Below are 19879 nucleotides of genomic sequence, written 5' to 3' on the forward strand. Positions count from 1 at the left end.
CGCCTCTGCCTCATCCTTAGGTCCTGCACTGTTGCTCCTGGTTACGACTTGGCCTGCTGACTTCGTCTGTACCTCTGTTACCTTGCTCTACTAGCTCCAGGTCGGCCTGGACCAGCTGCCTTGTGTTCCAATCCTCCTCAAGAGATAGCGACCTGGTGTTCTCCTCGGGATAGTCTTTCCCCACCATTAGGGGTACTGTGAAGATTGAGGGGTTCACTTAGGCAAAGCCCATAGAGGAGGTAGGACACGTGGCACAGTGGGTTCAAACCCGCTGGTTCGTGACACACACACACACACAGGGGAGGATTGGGCTAAAAATAATTAATACTCTTAATACTCACCAATTCCCTGTTGTTGCCTTTCCAACGCTGCTCCACTTCCTAGTCCTGGGTTTCACACACAGAAAATGTATTAGGATGCTGCTCATTCATTGGCTACAGTGAGGATTCACCAGTCAGTGCAAGTCATGTCCTGTGTGTTAAGCCTGTGACCAGGAAGTGGAGAAGAGCGGGGACCAGAGCAGTGTTTGAACAGCAGTGGTGGAGGATCAGCGAGTAACAATATAAGGCTACTTTCACACTATCAGCAGGACGGATCCGACAGGCTGTTCACCCTGTCGGATCCGTCCTGCCGCCATTTCGCCGTGCCGCCACTCCGTCCCCATTGACTATAATGGGGACGGAGCGGAGCTCCGGCGCAGCATGGCAGTTCGCGCTGAGAGGCCGCCGGACTAAAAAGATGGACATGCAGTACTTTTAGTCCGACGGCCTTTCGCCGTGCACTGCCGTGCTGCGCCGGAGCTCCGCCCCCGTCCTCATTATAGTCAATGGCTGAACAGCCTGTCGGATACGTCCTGCCGCTAGTGTGAAAGTAGCCTAACAATGATTCCCCTGAAAACCCTTTTTAGTGAATTATGGCTACTTTACATGACATGACACATCATGGTTTTTATGCAATGTATTTGCTATTAAGGCCTGATAGCTTGTGAAGACATCTTTACTCATTTGTTTCAAAAGCAGAAAGAGGAGAAAAGAACATAGTTCAAAGAAGCAAAAAGAAGATAATAAGCCATATAGATCACCTATGTCCACATTGTCCAAATACCACTGTACAATGCCTACAGTATGTAAACGTGTCATAGAGTGCCCAGATAACAAAGCACCTAGACATTGTTGTGAATTGCTGCAAAATTTGGCACAATCTTGATAGTTTGTTGTCTTTTCTCACTGCAGGAGACAGTCTCAATACAAACTCTGAGTCTGTCTTCATTCCGTCTCCTCTATGTGCTTCTTTCTCCTTATTCTAGCGATCAGGCCCTAATCATCAAAACCTTTGATACGCTGCTATGACATATAAAAACTTTTTTTCTAAGTGCGGGTAAAGGGGTTAAGTAATGGCCTATGCTCGGCATGATTGATCGGCTATAACTCTGCAGCAAGCTCATGAGGAATTGGTGTAGAGGATAGGAGTGGTAGTGACCCTGATGAGATGTTGAATGACGGTGTACTCCCTTAGGCCATTGATCCCTGGCTATTGGTGCAGTGAGAAAGTAGTTTGAAGAATTAGGCCAGGAGTAAACTTATAAAAGTCTCTTTTTACTGAGTGCAAAATATAACTTGTGGCACATTCAGCAGCAATAAACACAACATATGGTGGCTGGTTGGATTGCAATAGGTTGGCACTAGCACATACTTGTGGATATAGGTGTCCACTGTAGTATGATGTTAGTGTTAGTCTGGCCTAGTGTAGGTGGGTAGGTGGTAGTGTCTGAACTATTGTCCCTCACCTTGCAGCAGTGTCTGTAAAGCTGTATTTCGCTGTCTTGTTACACTGATGCTTTCTTGAAGCTGTGCTCTGGAATTTTGCAGATCTCTCTGGAGTGTTGGTCTCACAAGGAAGTAAGATACAATTCCTGGGAGTAGAAGCTCTGACATGTGCCATCCTTACTTCCCCACTATCATAACAGGAACCCTCTTCTCCTCGTCTCTTTCACTAGACTGGACATCTCCCCCTCCTGGCAGGAAGTAGAACCAGCCCACTCCTACCAAGGTGGGAGTGACAGGGTAGTTAGCGCTGCTCCCATTGATTGTCTGCTTCATTCTCTGGAGTTATAGCCAAACCGCTGATGGGCAGGGTGCAGAGTGTCGAACCCCTGTTGATCAGCTAGTCATAGCCTATCCTCGGGATAAACCATCACTTATTAAAAGGTCCACAATTATCATCTTAATGATCACTGTTAAATCTGTTAATGATTTAACAGTGATCATTTTTCTAAATATATTTAATTAACAAATCCCCACCCCTTAGAAAAAAATAAACCTATACTTACCTGACTGTTGTCTTCCGTCTCCCCTGGTTACGGCCACCGCTCTTCTCAGGAATCGCGGTGGCCGCGCGTGCGCAGACGTCTTCTTTTCTTCTCCCGGCCGCGCACTGTACTGAACGCGCACGCTGAGTCCGCGCATGCGCCCTTGTGACTTCTTCCTGGCAAGTATACTATACTGGCCAGGAAGAAGTCACCAGGGCGCATGCGCGGACTCGGCGTGCGCGTTCAGTACAGCGCACGGCCTGGCCGGGAGAAAACATCAATGAAGATGGAGCCCGCCCCCTGCCGAAACCAGGAAGTGGACGGTGCGCCAGGAGCAGGTAAGTATAAACCTGCGTCTTGAGAAAACCTCTTTAAGTTATGTGATTTTAGGTTGAAATGCACTTGGGCATAAACAAAGCTTGGGGGTTAGCGATCATGTATTAGATTTGCATTTGTTTTTATTGTAGTTGTAATTTTCTTTGCTATGTAATTCATTTACTATGTCCATGATTCTTTCTGTACGTACAGAGAGGGCTGGCACATGCCCTGAAAACCCCAATAAAACCACTAAGCGACCTGATGATTTTTGCACCTCTGACAGCGAGTGCGCTCCTGGAAGTAAATGTTGCTTGAAGGACGGTGGAAAGACCTGTCTGCCCTCTGTTGGAGGTAGGTTATACTTATATTTTTTTTTCATTTTATATACCCTTCCTTTTCATTCCGTTATCATTGCTCACCCAGCAGTGGCTATTATATCTAGAATAATGATAAATGATCAGTATATTAGACACCATTATTAAAGGGCTTCTGTCACCCCACTAAAGTAATTTTTTTTTTTGGGGGCTAGTTAAATTCCTTATACTGCGATATATGAAAATATAATGCTCTTACTTACTTTCCTTTAGAAGTTTCTTCTAAAAACATACTTTTATAATATGTAAATGAGGTCTCTACCAGCAAGTAGGGCGTCTACTTGCTGGTAGCCGCCGCAAAAAAACGCCCCCTCGTCCTGTTGATTGACAGGGCCAGCCGCGATCTCCTCCGGCCGGCCCTGTCAGCATTTCAAAAATCGCGCGCCTGTGTTCATTCAGCGCATGCGCTCTGAGATGAGGAGGCTCGCCTCCTCAGAACTCCCTCAGTACGCCTGCGCCGATGACATCACCGAAAGAGAAGACATCATCGGCGCAGGCGCACTGAGGGAGTGCTGAGGGGGCGAGCCTCCTCATCTCAGAGCGCCTGCGCCGAATGAACACAGGCGTGCGATTTTTTGAAATGCTGACAGGGCCGGCCGGAGGAGGAGATCGCGGCTCGCCCTGTCAATCATTAGGACGAGGGGCGTTTTTTTGCGGCGGATACCAGCAAGTAGACGCCCTACTTGCTGGTAGAGACCTAATTTACATATTATAAAAGTTAGTTTTTAGAAAAAACTGCTGAATGAAAGTAAGAGCATTATATTTTCATATATCGCAGTATAAGAAATTTAACTAGCCCCCCCAAAAAAATAACTTTAGTGGGGTGACAGAAGCCCTTTAACCACTTCAACCTCCCTAGCTGAAACCCCCTTAATGACCAGGCCACTTTTTACACTTCTGCACTACACTACTTTCACCGTTTATTGCTCGGTCATGCGACTTACCACCCAAATGAATTTTACCTCCTTTTCTTCTCACTAATAGAGCTTTCATTTGGTGGTATTTTATTGCTGCTGACATTTTTACTTTTTTTGTTATTAATCGAAATTTATCGAAATTTAAAAAAACGACATCCATATATAAATTTTTTGCTAAATTTATTGTTCTACATGTCTTTGATAAAAAAAAAAATGTTTGGGTAAAAAAATAATGGTTTGGGTAAAAGTTATTGCGTTTACAAACTATGGTACAAAAATGTGAATTTCCACTTTTTGAAGCAGTTCTGACTTTCTGAGCACCTGTCATGTTTCCTGAGGTTCTACAATGCCCAGACAGTAGAAAAACCCCACAAATGACCCCATTTCGGAAAGTACACACCCTAAGGTATTCGCTGGTGGGCATAGTGAGTTCATAGAACTTTTTATTTTTTGTCACAAGTTAGCGGAAAATGATTTTATTTTTATTTTTTTCCTTACAAAGTCTCACATTCCACTAACTTGTGACAAAAAATAAAAACTTCCATGAACTCACTATGCCCATCATGAAATACCTTGGGGTGTCTTCTTTCCAAAATGGGGTCACTTGTGGGGTAGTTATACTGCCCTGGCATTTTAGGGGCCCAAATGCGTGCAAAGTAGTTTGAAATCAAAATCTGTAAAAAATGGCGGTGAAATCCAAAAGGTGCTCTTTGGAATGTGGGCCCCTTTGCCCACCTAGGCGGCAAAAAAGTGTCACAAATGTGGTATCGCCGTACTCAGGAGAAGTTGGGGAAGGTGTTTTGGGGTGTCATTTTACATATACCCATGCTGGGTGAGAGAAATATCTCGGCAAAAGACAACTTTTCCAATTTTTTTATACAAAGTTGGCATTTGACCAAGATATTTATCTCACCCAGCATGGGTATATGTAAAATGACACCCCAAAACACATTCCCCAACTTCTCCTGAGTACGCCGATACCACATGTGTGACACTTTTTTGCCGCCTAGGTGGGCAAAGGGGCCCACATTCCAAAGAGCACCTTTCGCATTTCACAGGCCATTTTTTACAGATTTTGATTGCAAACTACTTCTCAGGCATATGGGCCCCTAAAATGCCAGGGCAGGATAACTACCCCACAAGTGACCCCATTTTGGAAAGAAGACACCCCAAGGTATCCCGTGAGGGGCATGGCGAGTTCACAAGTTAGTGGAATATGAGACTTTGTAATATAAAAATAAATTAAAAAAATCATAATTTTCCGCTAACTTGTGACAAAAAAAAAAAATTGAGGAACTCACCATGCCCCTCATGGAATACCTTGGGGTGTCTTCTTTCCAAAATGGGGTCACTTGTGGGGTAGTTATACTGCCCTGGCATTTTAGGGGCCCATATGCGTGAGAAGTAGTTTGAAATCAAAATCTGTAAAAAATGCGCTGTGAAATCCGAAATATCTCGGCAAAAGACAACTTTTCCCATTTTTTTAATACAAAGTTGGCATTTGACCAAGATATTTATCTCACCCAGCATCGGTATATGTAAAATGACACCCCAAAACACATTGCCCAACTTCTCCTGAGTACGGCGATACCACATGTGTGACACTTTTTTGCAGCCTAGATGCGCAAAGGGGCCCAAATTCCTTTTAGGAGGGCATTTTTAGACATTTGGATCCCAGACTTCTTCTCACGCTTTCGGGCCCCTTAAATGCCAGGGCAGTATAAATGCCCCACATGTGACCCCATTTTGGAAAGAAGACACCCCAAGGTATTCAATGAGGGGCCTGGCGAGTTCATAGAAATTATTGTTTTTGGCACAAGTTAGCGGAAATTGATTTTTTTTTTGTTTTTTCTCACAAAGTCTCCCTTTCCGCTAACTTGGGACAAAAATTTAAATGTTTCATGGACTCAATATGCCCCTCACGGAATACCTTGGGGTGTCTTCTTTCCGAAATGGGGTCACATGTGGGGTATTTATACTGCCCTGGCATTTTAAGGGCCCTAAAGCGTGAGAAGAAGTCTGGAATAAAAATGTCTAAAAAAATTTACGCATTTGGATTTCGTGAGGGGTATGGTGAGTTCATGTGAGATTTTATTTTTTGACACAAGTTAGTGGAATATGAAACTTTGTAAGAAAAAATAAAAAATAAAAATTCCGCTAACTTGTGCCAAAAAAATGTCTGAATGGCGCCTTACCGGGGGGGGGGGGGGGGGGTGATCAACCCTCTGTCATTGATCACCCCCCTGTAAGGCTCCATTCAGACGTCCGTATGTGTTTTGCGGATCCGATCCATGTATCCGTAAAAATCATACGGACGTCTGAATGGAGCCTTACAGGGGGGTGATCAATGACAGGGGGGTGATCAGGGAGTCTATATGGGTGATCACCCCTCTGTCATTGATCACCCCCCTGTAAGGCTCCATTCAGACGTCCGTATGTGCTTTGCGGATCCGATCCATGTATCCGTGGATCCGTAAAAAATCATACGGACGTCTGAATGGAGCCTGACAGGGGGGTGATCAATGACAGGGGGGTGATCAATGACAGGGGGGTAATCAGGGAGTCTATATGGGGTGATCAGGGGTTCATAAGGGGTTAATAAGTGACGAGGGGGGGTGTAGTGTAGTGTAGTGGTGTTTGGTGCTACTTTTCTGAGCTACCTGTGTCCTCTGGTGGTCGATCCAAACAAAAGGGACCACCAGAGGACCAGGTAGCAGGTATATTAGACGCTGTTATCAAAACAGCGTCTAATATACCTGTTAGGGGTTAAAAAAATCGCATCTACAGCCTGCCAGCGAACGATCGCCGCTGGCAGGCTGTAGATCCTGTCTCTTACCTTGCGATCCTGTGAACCCGCGCGCCTGTGTGCACACGTTCACAGGAAGTCACGCGTCTCGCGAGATGACGCGTAGACGCGTGACTCTGCGCAGGGCTGCCGCCTCCGGACCGCGATCCTGCGTTAGGTGGTCCGGAGGCGGTTAAGCAGAAGGTTGCAGGTGACTTAATGTAGACATGATTATGCAATTCCTAATGATACTCATCTAGGAGGCAAAAAACCTCTTTGTCCAGAGGATGTGGAGTAGGGTGACCACATTTTCTAACTGCCATTCAGGGACACTTACTTTCACAAGTGCATTTCGTCAAACTTATACTTGAGACTGGCAAAAACATATCTGCATGTGCATTTTTCAGTATTTCTGCATACATTAACTGGCTACTTAGACACCTCTTAAAAAAATAATGTGCAAAACCCAAAAACTGTCATGTTAGCATTTAATAACTTAGGGCTCTTTCACACTTGCGTTGTCCGGATCCGGCGTGAACTCCACTTGCCGGAATTACACGCCGGATCCGGAAAAACGCAAGTGAACTGAAAGCATTTGAAGACTGATCCGTCTTTAAAATGCGTTCAGTGTTACTATGGCAGCCAGGACGCTATTAAAGTCCTGGTTGCCATATTAGTAGTGGGAAGCGGGGGAGCGGTATACTTACAGTCCGTGCGGCTCCCGGGGCGCTCCAGAATGACGTCAGAGCGCCCCATGCGCATGGATGACGTGCCATGCGATCACGTGATCCATGCGCGTGGGGCGCCCTGACGTCACTCTGGAGCGCCCCGGGAGCCGCACGGATGGTAAGTATACTGCTCTCCCGCTCCCCACTACACTTTACCATGGCTGTCAGGACTTTAGCGTCCCGGCAGCCATGGTAACCATTCAGAAAAAGCTAAACGTCTGATCCGGCAATGTGCCGAAACGACGTTTAGCTTATGGCCGGATCCGGATCAATGCCTTTCAATGGGCATTAATTCCGGATCCGGCCTTGCGGCAAGTCTTCAGGATTTTTGGCCGGAGCAAAAAGCGCAGCATGCTGCGGTATTTTCTCAGGCCAAAAAACGTTCCGGTCCGGAACTGAAGACATCCTGATGCATCCTGAACGGATTTCTCTCCATTCAGAATGCATTAGGATAAAACTGATCAGGATTAGTGATGAGCGGCAGGTGCCATATTCGATTTTGACGAAATTCGCGCATATTCGATAGAATATTCGTTTTATATTCATCGAAATCGAATATTCGTCATTATTCTTGTTATCGCGATTAATATGCGATTTAAATAATCGCGGATTGCAATTGTAACTTAAAGGCTACTCTCCTATTGAAATAGCAATGCGATTAATTCAAGTTATAATAATCAAATTTCGATTTTAACTTAAAGGCTACTCTCCTATTGAAATAGCAATGTGATTAATTCAAGTTATAATAATCGAATTTCGATTTTAACTTGGCACTGTTATATTCCATATTAGGCTAGAATTAACGAATATGGAATATAGCAGTGCTAAGTTAAAATCGAAATTCGATTTTTATAACTTGAATTAATCGCATTGCTATTTCAATAGGAGAGTAGCCTTTAAGTTAAAATCGAAATTCAATTATTATAACTTGAATTAATCGAATTGCGATTCAACTTGGACCTGGTTTACTATGGTTGGCTTGGTAGAATTAGCGAATATGACAAATATATTCGTTATATTTCACAAAACGAAGATAACAATGTATTCTTCATCTTCGTTTTAGCTACCTATTCGTCAACTTCGCTAATTCTAGCAATCATATAGGAAAGTTTACTATAGAGACCGCTAAGTTTAATTCACTATGCGATTATATGACTGCTTTTTTTTTTATAAATAGTATAATTATAATAATTGTCAGGTATTATAATTCTTCAATTTATTTTAAAAAAAAGCTAAGTAATATAATCGCATAGCGAATTAAACTTAGCTGTCTCTATAGTCAACTTTCCTATATGATTGCTAGAATTAGCAAAGTTGACGAATAGATAGCTAAAACGAAGATGCAGAATACTTCGTTATCTTCGTTTTGTGGAATATAACGAATATATTCTTCATATTCGCTAATTCTACCAAGCCATTGAAGCCAACCATATAGTAAACCAGGTCCAAGTTGAAATCGCCATGCGATTAATATAACTCAAAGTAATCGCATGGCGATTTTAACTTAGTAATGCTATATTCCATGCTCATGGAGCGTCCCTATCACCATGGGAACGACTCCATATACTAGAATGTACTGTCGGATTTGAGAATTACGTTGAAATCGCAATTCGATTATTTCAAGTTATAATAATCGAATTTCGATTTTAACTTAAAGGCTACTCTCCTATTGAAATAGCAATGCGATTAATTCGTTATAAAAATCTAATTTCGATTTTAACTTAGCACTGCTATATTCCATATTTGTTAATTCTAGCCTAATATGGAATATAGCAGTGCTAAGTTAAAATCAAAATTAGATTTTTATAACTTGAATTAATCGCATTGCTATTTCAATGTAATTCTCAAATCCGACAGTACATTCTAGTATATGGAGACGTTCCCATGGTGATGGGGACGCTCCATGAGCATGGAAGTCGGCAGAAGCGGCAACGGGCACTGACTGGAGCAGCCAGGAAGCCAGGAATCCAAAGGACAGGTAAGAACAACTTTAGGGAAGTGGGAAAGAAAAAATATAACAAAAAAAAAAAAGAATATTCGAAATATCGAATTTATATCACTATATTCAAAATATTCGCGAATTAGCGAAGTGCCGATATTCGCGAAAAAAATTCGATATTCGAATATTCGCGCTCAACACTAATCAGGATTCTTCCGGCATAGAGCCCCGACGACGGAACTCTATGCCGGAAGAAAAGAACGCAGGTGTGAAAGAGCCCTAACTAAAACCCAATCACAGCAGGTCTCAACTAGCACATGCAAGTAAATGTACAAAAACCAAGTAACATATAAAACCAGATTCAATGCATAGATGGCAAGGCGGATTACTGTATACTGTACATAAAATGTATGGAGGTTACACCATGCCGGACAATATAACCTCTGTGCCATGCTGTACAATAAACAGTATAACCCCTACACAGTGTAGTGGTAAACTGTATATTGTGTGGCACAGTGTAGGCTATATGTGTATAACATAAACATACTCCACATGAAAACTTACAATTACTTGGCTTGGCGCTTGGGGATCTCGGACGCCACTTCAACACTTTGGCCGGGGGCTCGGTGGAGCTGATCTGCTTTATGCTAATGAGAAAGATTTCATAATAAGGATTTGGAGAAAGGGCAGAGGGATAGCAGAGCAGGGAGAGGCTGGTGCTGCTACTAGGGGGTCATACCATGGGGGAGTAATAACGCCCACTATAATGCCCCCCCCAGTAGAAATTATTCTCCTTATAATGTGCAAAACATACCCCCTTGTAATGCCCCCAGTTGAGCTAATGTTCCCATAATGTGGCAATATAAAATACCCCTTCTCAGTGCCCCCGTAGATGACCCCATAGTGCTCCTTTCCCCCTTCCCCATAGTACCCACCATAATGTGTCCCAGTATAAAATGCCCCTATACAGAGCCCCCCATATAAAATACCCCTTCTTTTTAGCCTCAGTAGTTGCCCCTTTAGTGCCACCTAATAATGTGCCAGTAATAAGTGCCCCAATAGATGCCCCCAATCATGTGCCAGTAAGATATGCCCCCATAGATGGCCCCCAATCATGTGCCAGTAATAAGAGCCCCCCCTATCATGTGCCAGTAGCCCCCCTTATGCGCCAGTATTGTAATTTGTACATATATATATATATATATATATATAGAAACAAAAGAGTTCAGTGGCAGCACCGTCAATGGAAAAATATGGGTGCAGCTGGCCCAGTGTGGATATAAGCCAATCCAAATAGATAAAAATAACAAAAAGGGCAGCACTCCAAAAGGTAAAAGATGAAAAAAATCTTTAATTACCCATATGGGGCAAGCGACGTGTCGGCTCAATGTGTGAGCCTTTCTCAGCAATTGAGAAAGGCTCACACATTGAGCCGAAACGTCGCTTGTCCCATATGGGTAATTAAAGATTTTTTTCATCTTTTACCTTTTGGAGTGCTGCCCTTTTTGTTATATATATATATATATATATATATATATATAAAATCTTGCCCTCTCCAGGATAGAATGCAGGTCTCTTCCGGCCTGTGTCCCTCGCATGACATCATTGCACCGGCCTCTGAGTGATAGGCTGCCAGCACTAGGCCGGCAGCCAATCAGAGGAACAGAGAGGGGACACACCTCTCCCTCCCCTGCTGGCTGCCATAGCACAGACATTTGTATCGCCGTCCTGAGGACAACGATACAGATGACTATAGAGATGAGCGAGCACTTCCACAATGGAAGCACAGCGCTCATCTCCTGCTGTGCCCTGCCGGCGCCCCCCTTCTGACAGAGCCCCTCTGTGTGAAACGGCCCTGGTCACAGCAGCTGTCGGCGGCTCAAGTCATTCTGGGACACTGCATTGTCCCGGAATGAGGGTGACCGGGACCCGGGATAGACTCTCCAAATGCAGGACTGTCCAGGGCGATCCAGGACACGTGGTCACCCTAATGTGGAGGTTTCATTTTAATCACTGCTTGAATAGCATGACGTATTTTTCATACAGAAACAGCCAATGTCTGCCTAAAAGGAGAATCCAGCCCATCCCAAATAAACCTCAGAGCCCATGTCCACCATATCAACAACGAACACACACAAGACCACAGAAAACCACTTAAAAAGTACCTCAGAGGATAAAAATGCAGCACTTTCCTTAAATGCTCCATTGCATCAACTGAGTGTCATGAGACCAAAACGTCGCAGTAGCTCATAAATAGAGATGAGAGAATTTTTCAAAAATTCGATTTGGCTGGTTCGCTGATTTTTTTTCAAAAAAATTTGATTCAATCCGAATTTATTCACACCGAATCGGGTTAAAAAAATGGCTATTTCCTGGCTACAGAGAGCCTTTATAGTGGTGTAGAACACCGTGCCTTGCAGTAACACGCATCGGGAGTCTGCTGTGGTAGAGAAATTATACAGAGTCAGTATGACATGCAGATGACAGGGGTCGCTCTTAGAATCACTGCACACTTCACTTATTTGTGCAGTCACGGGGCCAAAACTGACCAAATAACTCAAGTATGAACTCAGCCTTACAGGTCGATGTTAGCGCCAAGAAGAAGCGCACTCCTTTTACACCATCATCAGCTGATTCCACATAGATATCTACAGTACCTGTTCTATTAAATGCTTATAGAAGTAGAGCCCCCGGACAGAGTGGAGAGGGGGTCAGCAGTAAGTTTGTGTTGACGTCACTGATTATTTTGCCCTTCCTCTGATCCGTCAGAACAATAACCCACCTTCACTCGGTCAGCATTTGGTCAGTAATCCATCAGTATTGCCAATGCCAAAAAAAAAGAGGAGTGGATCCAAAACCGAGATAACACGTGAATGGAATACTTGCATGTCTTCTGTGTTTTGTACCCACTCCTGCTTTTGGCTACCAAATCACAAGCCAATTCTGATGGGACCATAGAGGCCTTACAGCTGCTACACATACAGGATCCGTTGTGCATCTCATTTTTACTTCCTTCTGACAGATCAGAAGAAGGGTCAAATAAATTATGTCAGCCAGGCCGAAAAAAGTGGCAAGGTAGTGTGGAGGTGGCAGCAGCATGAGGAGGCCACGGAGTTGCAAGGTAGTACTTTAGTACTACAGTCCAATAGCATATCTTCCATGTACTTTATCAATTAGCTATAATAGCCTGCCATCATTCAATGCGCTGCCTGTGCTGTTCATAGTGTGCCATGCGCTGATGAAGGACAGGAAAAGTCTAAGGCATATTGGTACACCATAGACATTTTCCAGGGTGCAGGTGCCCACAGAGAGGGCTCAGGAGTGCCTCTTTTGGCACCCGTACCATAGGTTCGCCACCACTGTCCTAAAGCATCCCTAATCCTCGCCCTGACTCCTATCCATATGAGCGGACCCAGATGGTAGGAGGGCTCATACACCGGAATCTCGGGACATACTAACTCTAAAGATCCCTGGAATAGTGACAGGACGGAGAAGACCTGTTCTTCCAAGACACAAATGAAAATACAAAAATACTGATCCCCTAGGGGACAGAGGGAGTAAAACTTAACATTTATTAATGATAATGTTAAAATGACTATGCTGTGCCACGGTAAGAACCAACAAGAACATAAATATACAGCCCATATTGGGCCTAGACGAACATACACTGATTGGTGCCTATATATATGTATAAAAAGGAACGATCTTACCCATCGATGGCTATGCAGGTTAATGATCAGGTATCTTCCAATATGATGAGCTTCAAGGAGATGGATATCCTTTATATACTGGAGATGAAAATGATACCAAGGATGGTGGTACCAATCAGGAACAATGCCAATGATGAACTTCAGCGTATATAGGAAATGGGAGTGTAAGTCGCTAATGCACCCTTTCCAGGGGGAAGGGACTGAGAATACCCTGCCTATCTATACGAAGTACTTGCCCTGCAAGGAGCGAACCCATCCGGATACCTTTCCCTGTTCCCTGGCAGTATCCCTAGTACACCCTATTGGAAGTAAACTCCTGCCGCCCCACCCCTCCCCAGCAGCCATGGCAGTGGAACGTGAGCACAGAGGCCCCCCCCGGTCAGACCTGCAAGAGGATGGATGATGGTGTAGATAGGCAGCGGCCAACTGACTACATAGGATGTCTCTCTAGTAGTTCAGTTTGTCCTCCCTCTCAGCAGGTGTAAAAAAAAAATCCCCCCATTTTGGATCGGTAGCAAGGGGTGGAGAGCTAGAATTCATCCCTCTGCCGAATGGTGACAATTCGGCTCTCACTACGCAAGCAAGTGAGCATGCATTGTTCCATTTGTGCAAGTGACTCGGAGGGAGTCCCTGCCTCAATCTGCACTGCATACTGCTAAGGTGTGTCTGGGTCCTCTGCCTCATCTTCCTCATCTCCATGTAGCTCCTCTGGCTGCTTCTGCTCCTCCTCTCCTGTCACTTGCTTGTCAAAATGACCCATTTCGCTACACATTGATTGTTCTCCAATGTCCTCCTACTCCTCCTCCTCCAGTTCAGCCCCCACACGGCTCATGTGGCTGTGAGATCTAGGCACCATGTCTCCAGTCCCAGGATGTGCTTTGCGGTGTACGAGTGGCTGAAGTGCATACCAAGTTTCCTGGCCATTTTTAGGATGGGTGGAAAACTTGCAGATGGGTGGAAGACTTCAGGAACCGCTCGACAATCAGACTTGACACGTGTGCCATTCAGGGAGCATGGCTCAGCCCTCCTTGACGCAGCACTGACACCATGTTCTTCTTGTTTTCGGTCACCATGGTTCCGATTTTGAGTTGCGGAGAAAGCCAGGATTCGATTTCTTGCTGAAGCACACAGAGCAGTTCCTCCCCTGTGTGACTTTGTTCGCTCAGGAAAATGAGGTGCAGAACAGCGTGACATCGCCGAGCCCTGCACATGTGGTATGCTGGAGGGCCCCTGTGAATTGTCCCTGCAGTGGAGGCTAAGTACACAGTGGAGGATGAGGAGGCAGAGGCGGACATTTTTGCAGGACCAACGGCGTGGCAAGGTGGAGGCGGAAGCTGCGTCACCTGGCCAAGTTGCTGGTCTGGCTATGAAGGAACCACATTCACTCAGTGGGCTGTAAAGGACATATATTGTCCCTGACTGTAGTTACAGCTCCACACCTTGGCGCTGCCGTGCACTTTGGCAGACACCAACAGGCTCAAGGACTGGCCCACCTTCTGTTCTACATGTGGCTGGTGCCTTTTTGACAAAGAAATGACAGATTGGGACTCTTCACCTTGGCTCGGCACAAGACATCAGTTCTCTGAAAGGTGCAGAGTCCACCACTTGGAAAAGGAGGGGCTGCAGCACGAGCAACTTGGACAGGAGCACATTCAGCTTCTGGGCCATTGGATGAGTGCACGCATACTGCCTTCTCTTGGCAATCGCTTCAGTGATCGATTACTGACGAAATGACTCATGAGGAGTAGGCAAGGAGCAGGAACATCAGGACCAGCAGATGATGGGAAGGACAGACAGCTCCCTTCTGCTGAGGTGGTGGAGCCCGGGGGGCGTGCCACTGGGTGATGCAGCAGTTGCTGAGGCAGGCTGGACCACCACATCAAAGCCACAGGTCTCCCAGGCCACTTTATGGTGACGCTGCATGTGTTGAAGCAGGGCCGTGGTGCCAACATTGCCACGTGCCACATGGTGCCACACTTTACCTTCTGCCCACAGATTCTACATATGGCCATGTTCACCTCCTCCGGTGGCTTAACAAAAAACTGCCACTCCGCCGAGTAGGTGATTTTACCCCCAACACTCCGAGCTGACTGACTGCTACCGACGCTGCTTCTATGAACCCCTGCACCACTACTTTCCGGGCAGGTAGGCTCCTGTGAAGCGGTCTACCCCGGGAACTTTTGGCTCCCGACCTCCTACTGCTGACTCCCAGCCACGCTAGCTGTAACATCCCCTACTGAACCCTGTTCTACATAAATGCTGTAGAATGATTCCTCCCTATCCTTTCCCTACACCTTATAAAATCTTTCCCGGAACATGTAAATCGTTTTTTTTAGTACAATGAAGTTTTTTCTAACACTGTCCATAGCACCTGTTGACGTCTCTCCCTGCACTAAGTTCAGTAGTAAATGGCAGAATCCAAGATGGCTGAGGCCATTTATAGGGCTGTGACATCACAAGGCTGGCTGGCTGCTGATTGGCTGCATGCATGGCATTATGGGTCATCCTGCCTTCCCAGAGTTCCTTGCTCCATGTCCTCACACGTGCAGCAGCCATCGTGAGGAAATTCGGATTTGGTGCGAATCGAAAAAAAACTGAAATTCGAATTGAATTCCACTTCGTCAACTTTGCTCATCTTTGCTCATATACTCCAGCTCTTAACCCAGTGACAATGGCCCACCAGTGCCAGTCTAATGTACCCCTAAAAGTGGCAATGATGCTGCACATTGCTTGACACAATGCCCATCAAGTGCCAGACATATTGTCCCACCATATCAATCTACATCTCTGCTGTCAGGTAACTACATGCCAACTAATGGGCATCCTGTTTATTACAGATTGGAAACCTGATGGCATCGCTCAATAGTCTGACAGTTCAGCCTAATGCTTAGAGGAAGATTGATCTCAGGCCGCCTGTGTGCCAGAACTGAAATATACACCTGGCGCCGGCCTCTACATAACTTTGTCATATCCAGTGCTGGTCTAAATGTAAGGTTCCTTGCTGGCTTACATTTAGACCATTTTCTACGCCTGCCGGCCCGTACCCTTCCCCACCAGGCCCACTTTTTTAGACCTGGCATGAACAGGGAAATAAATCGCAGATTGCAGCAGAAAATAATCTTGCTCTGCAATCGGCGTGACAAATACACCTAATATAGGCATATTTCTGATAGTAAATGATCCCCATAGTGTGTAGATAAGCCAGTTTCAGTGTCGGACTGGGGTGCCTAGGGCCCACCAGTAAAAGGGCCCACACTCAGGCAGGCAGCAAGACCGTGCAAGATGCTAGATTATGGGGCCCCTGCAGTGACTGCAAGAGGACAGGGGAAAGGGGGTCCTAGCTGGCCTAGTTCTGTATCTACAAGTCATGTCAGCCGCCTGATGCATCTATAATAATAAACTGGGAAATTTGTTCGATAATCTTCCCAGTTTTTTATATGGAGGCATATGCTGGCTGAGATACCATATGCTGCGTACCTGTATGTAGTGCAGTCAGAGTACTTTGCCAGGTGCCAGTAGTACAGGGGTGGAGGACTAGAGGATTCACCTTTGGACCAGCCTGAGCTTGGCCAGTTCACCACTTGTACCACTGAAATTGCACATCTGGCATCACAGCAAACATTTTAACAGCATTCAGAGTGAACCATTTAATAACGTTAGCAGTGAACCACCGAGCAACTGCAGTACTTACCTCAGCATACATACCTCTCGAACCATGGAGAGGGTAAGGATGGACCGGTATATGCAGAAAACTATTCTGTGCCATCTTCCAGCCTTAGATCCCCATAACAGAAACCCAACCGTTTCTTATTAATTGCTTCACTATATATCTTTGTCTCTGTTGCTGTGTTCTGATTTTGCCTTTTTTTTGTAGAGAAAAAAGGTTCCTGCGGAAAACAGCCAATCTGTTTTGTTCCGACACGCCCATATTGTAATGGTGACACTGGATGCCCGGGTGATGAAAAGTGTTGCCAACCAGAATGTACCATAAAATGCATGAAGCCGCTGTAAGGTAAATAGTGATATCAATGAGTCCGCAGTCTTGAAGGATAATGAGTCCTCGAATTCTCCCTGTATAACGATGCCAAACACACATACGGTGTCTAACATATGACGTGATCATGCAGGAGAAGGAATCATCTAAAAATATATAGCTTTATTAAAGACCGTACACAAAAAGGTCAAATCTAGGCTTAAAGCAATGCACACATCTGAAGGACGAAAGGGGACACCTAGTGGCAAAAGGACGTAAGGGCGGCCAGCAATATTCAAATAACACAGTAATGAAAGAGGCAAATAGACCTGGACAAGTATAAAACCATAAGAGGTTTTGTACGTAAATGATGATACTGTGCTCAAACCGGGATTAAACAGCAGGACGCCCCGAAGGGTTTCACATGGAGCTTTGTCTATTTTGATATGATTCCTTCTCTTGCATGGTCGTAGTATGGTGTCTGCCTGTGTACATGCTTAAAGGGTTATCCCATGATTAATGCAAAAAAAAATAAAAAATCGGACATCATACAGTAAATGACAATTTACAAGCTGCAGGAAAGCTGTGGGGGCGTGCAACAACGATGACTGAGCTCTCCCTCATGAATATTTGTGGGCGTGAACAATCTGACCTTCCCCGCCCCCTGCTCTGCACATCCTAACTTAGCATTAAAAAAACCTGTCACATGATCATTTCCTCTCTCACAGGCAGAAGATCAGGTTCTAAGATCTAAGCTATATGACACCTATATGTATCTAAGCTCTATGGCAGCTATATGTATCTAAGCTATATGACAGCTATATGTATCTAAGCTATATGACACCTATATGTATCTAAGCTCTATGGCAGCTATATGTATCTAAGCTCTATGGCAGCTATATGTATCTAAGCTCTATGGCAGCTATATGTATCTAAGCTCTATGGCGGCTATGTCTATCTAAGCTATATGACAGCTATATGTATCTAAGCTCTATGGCAGATATATGTATCTAAGCTCTATGTCATCTATATGTATCTAAGCTCTATGGCAGCTATATGTATCTAGGCTATATGACGGCTATATGTATCTAATCTATATGGCGGCTATGTCTATCTAAGCTATATGGCGGCTATGTCTATCTAAGCTATATGGCGGCTATGTCTATCTAAGCTATATGGCGGCTATGTCTATCTAAGCTATATGATAGCTATGTCTATCTAAGCTATATGGCAGCTATATGTATTTAAGCTATATGACGGCTATATGTATCTAAGCTATATGACAGCCATATGTATCTAAGCTATATGCCAGCTATATGTATCTAAGCTCTATGGCAGATATATGCATCTAAGCGCTATGGCAGCTATATGTATCTAAGCTCTATGGCAGATATATGTATCTAAGCTCTATGGCAGCTATATGTATCATGTATCTAGGCTATATGACGGCTATATGTATCTAATCTATATGGCGGCTATGTCTATCTAAGCTATATGATAGCTATGTCTATCTAAGCTATATGGCAGCTATATGTATCTAATCTATATGGCGGCTATATGTATCTAATCTATATGGCGGCTATGTCTATCTAAGCTATATGACAGCTATGTCTATCTAAGCTATATGGCAGCTATATGTATCTAAGCTATATGGCAGCTATATGTATCTAAGCTATATAACAGCTATGTCTATCTAAGTTATATGAAGGCTATATGTATCTAAGCCACATGGCAGCTATATGTATTTAAGCTATATGACGGCTATATGGATCTAAGCTATATGACGGCTATATGGATCTAAGCTATATGACGGCTATATGGATCTAAGCTATATGACAGCCATATCTATCTAAGCTATATGAAGGCTATATGTATCTAAGCCACATGGCAGCTATATGTATTTAAGCTATATGACGGCTATATGGATCTAAGCTATATGACGGCTATATAGATCTAAGCTATATGACGGCTATATGGATCTAAGCTATATGACGGCTATATGTATCTAAGCTATATGACAGCCATATGTATCTAAGCTATATGACAGCCATATGTATCTAAGCCACATGGCAGCTATATGTATCTAAGCCATATGACTGCTATATGTATCTAAGCTATATCACAGCCATATGTATCTTTGCGGAATGGACTTGCGGACATACGGAATGCACACAGACAAGAATAGGACATGGTCTGCAAAACAGACAAGAATAGGACATGTTCCATTTTTTTGCAGACCCATTAAAGTGAATGATTCCACATATGGGCTGAATAAACAACAGAATGGAACCAGAAAGAAAATACGGTTGTGTGCATGAGCCCCAATCCTGCAAAGCTGTGAATCGTTGAGCGGTACCGCCCACTTGACAATAACAAGAGCAGAGATATCTAAGGGCTCTTTCACACCTGCGTTCTTTCCTTCCGGCATAGAGTTCCGTCGTCGGGGCTCTATGCCGGAAGAATCCTGATCAGTTTTATCCTAATGCATTCTGAATGGAGTGAAATCTGTTCAGGATGCATCAGGATGTCTTCAGTTCCGGACCGATACGTTTTTTGGCCGGAGAAAATACCGCAGCATGCAGCATTGAAAGGCATTGATCCGGATCCGGCCTTAAGCTAAACGTCGTTTCGGCGCATTGCCGGATCCGATGTTTCATTTTTTCTGAATGGTTACCATGGCTGCCGGGACGCTAAAGTCCTGGCAGCCATGGTAAAGTGTAGTGGGGAGCGGGGGAGCAGCATACTTACCGTCCGTGCGGCTCCCGGGGCGCTCCAGAGTGACGTCAGGGCGCCCCAGGCGCATGGATGACGTGATCGCATGGCACGT

General features: G+C 44.7%; 1 protein-coding gene across 1 annotated transcript in view; it reads left to right on the forward strand.

Annotated features, from left to right (window-relative positions):
• LOC122940436 (WAP four-disulfide core domain protein 3-like) overlaps positions 1-19879 on the forward strand; it is a 181712-nt gene that overhangs the window by 155218 nt on the left and 6615 nt on the right. Inside the window, exons 3-4 of the mRNA XM_044297113.1 lie at positions 2837-2977; positions 16954-17091. Coding sequence (XP_044153048.1) covers positions 2837-2977; positions 16954-17090 — 278 coding nt within the window. The 3' untranslated portion in view covers position 17091. The remainder of the gene's footprint in view (positions 1-2836; positions 2978-16953; positions 17092-19879) is intronic.

The sequence above is a fragment of the Bufo gargarizans genome, chromosome 6 (genome assembly GCF_014858855.1).
Source record: "Bufo gargarizans isolate SCDJY-AF-19 chromosome 6, ASM1485885v1, whole genome shotgun sequence".
In the NCBI taxonomy this organism is placed as follows: Eukaryota; Metazoa; Chordata; class Amphibia; order Anura; family Bufonidae; genus Bufo; species Bufo gargarizans.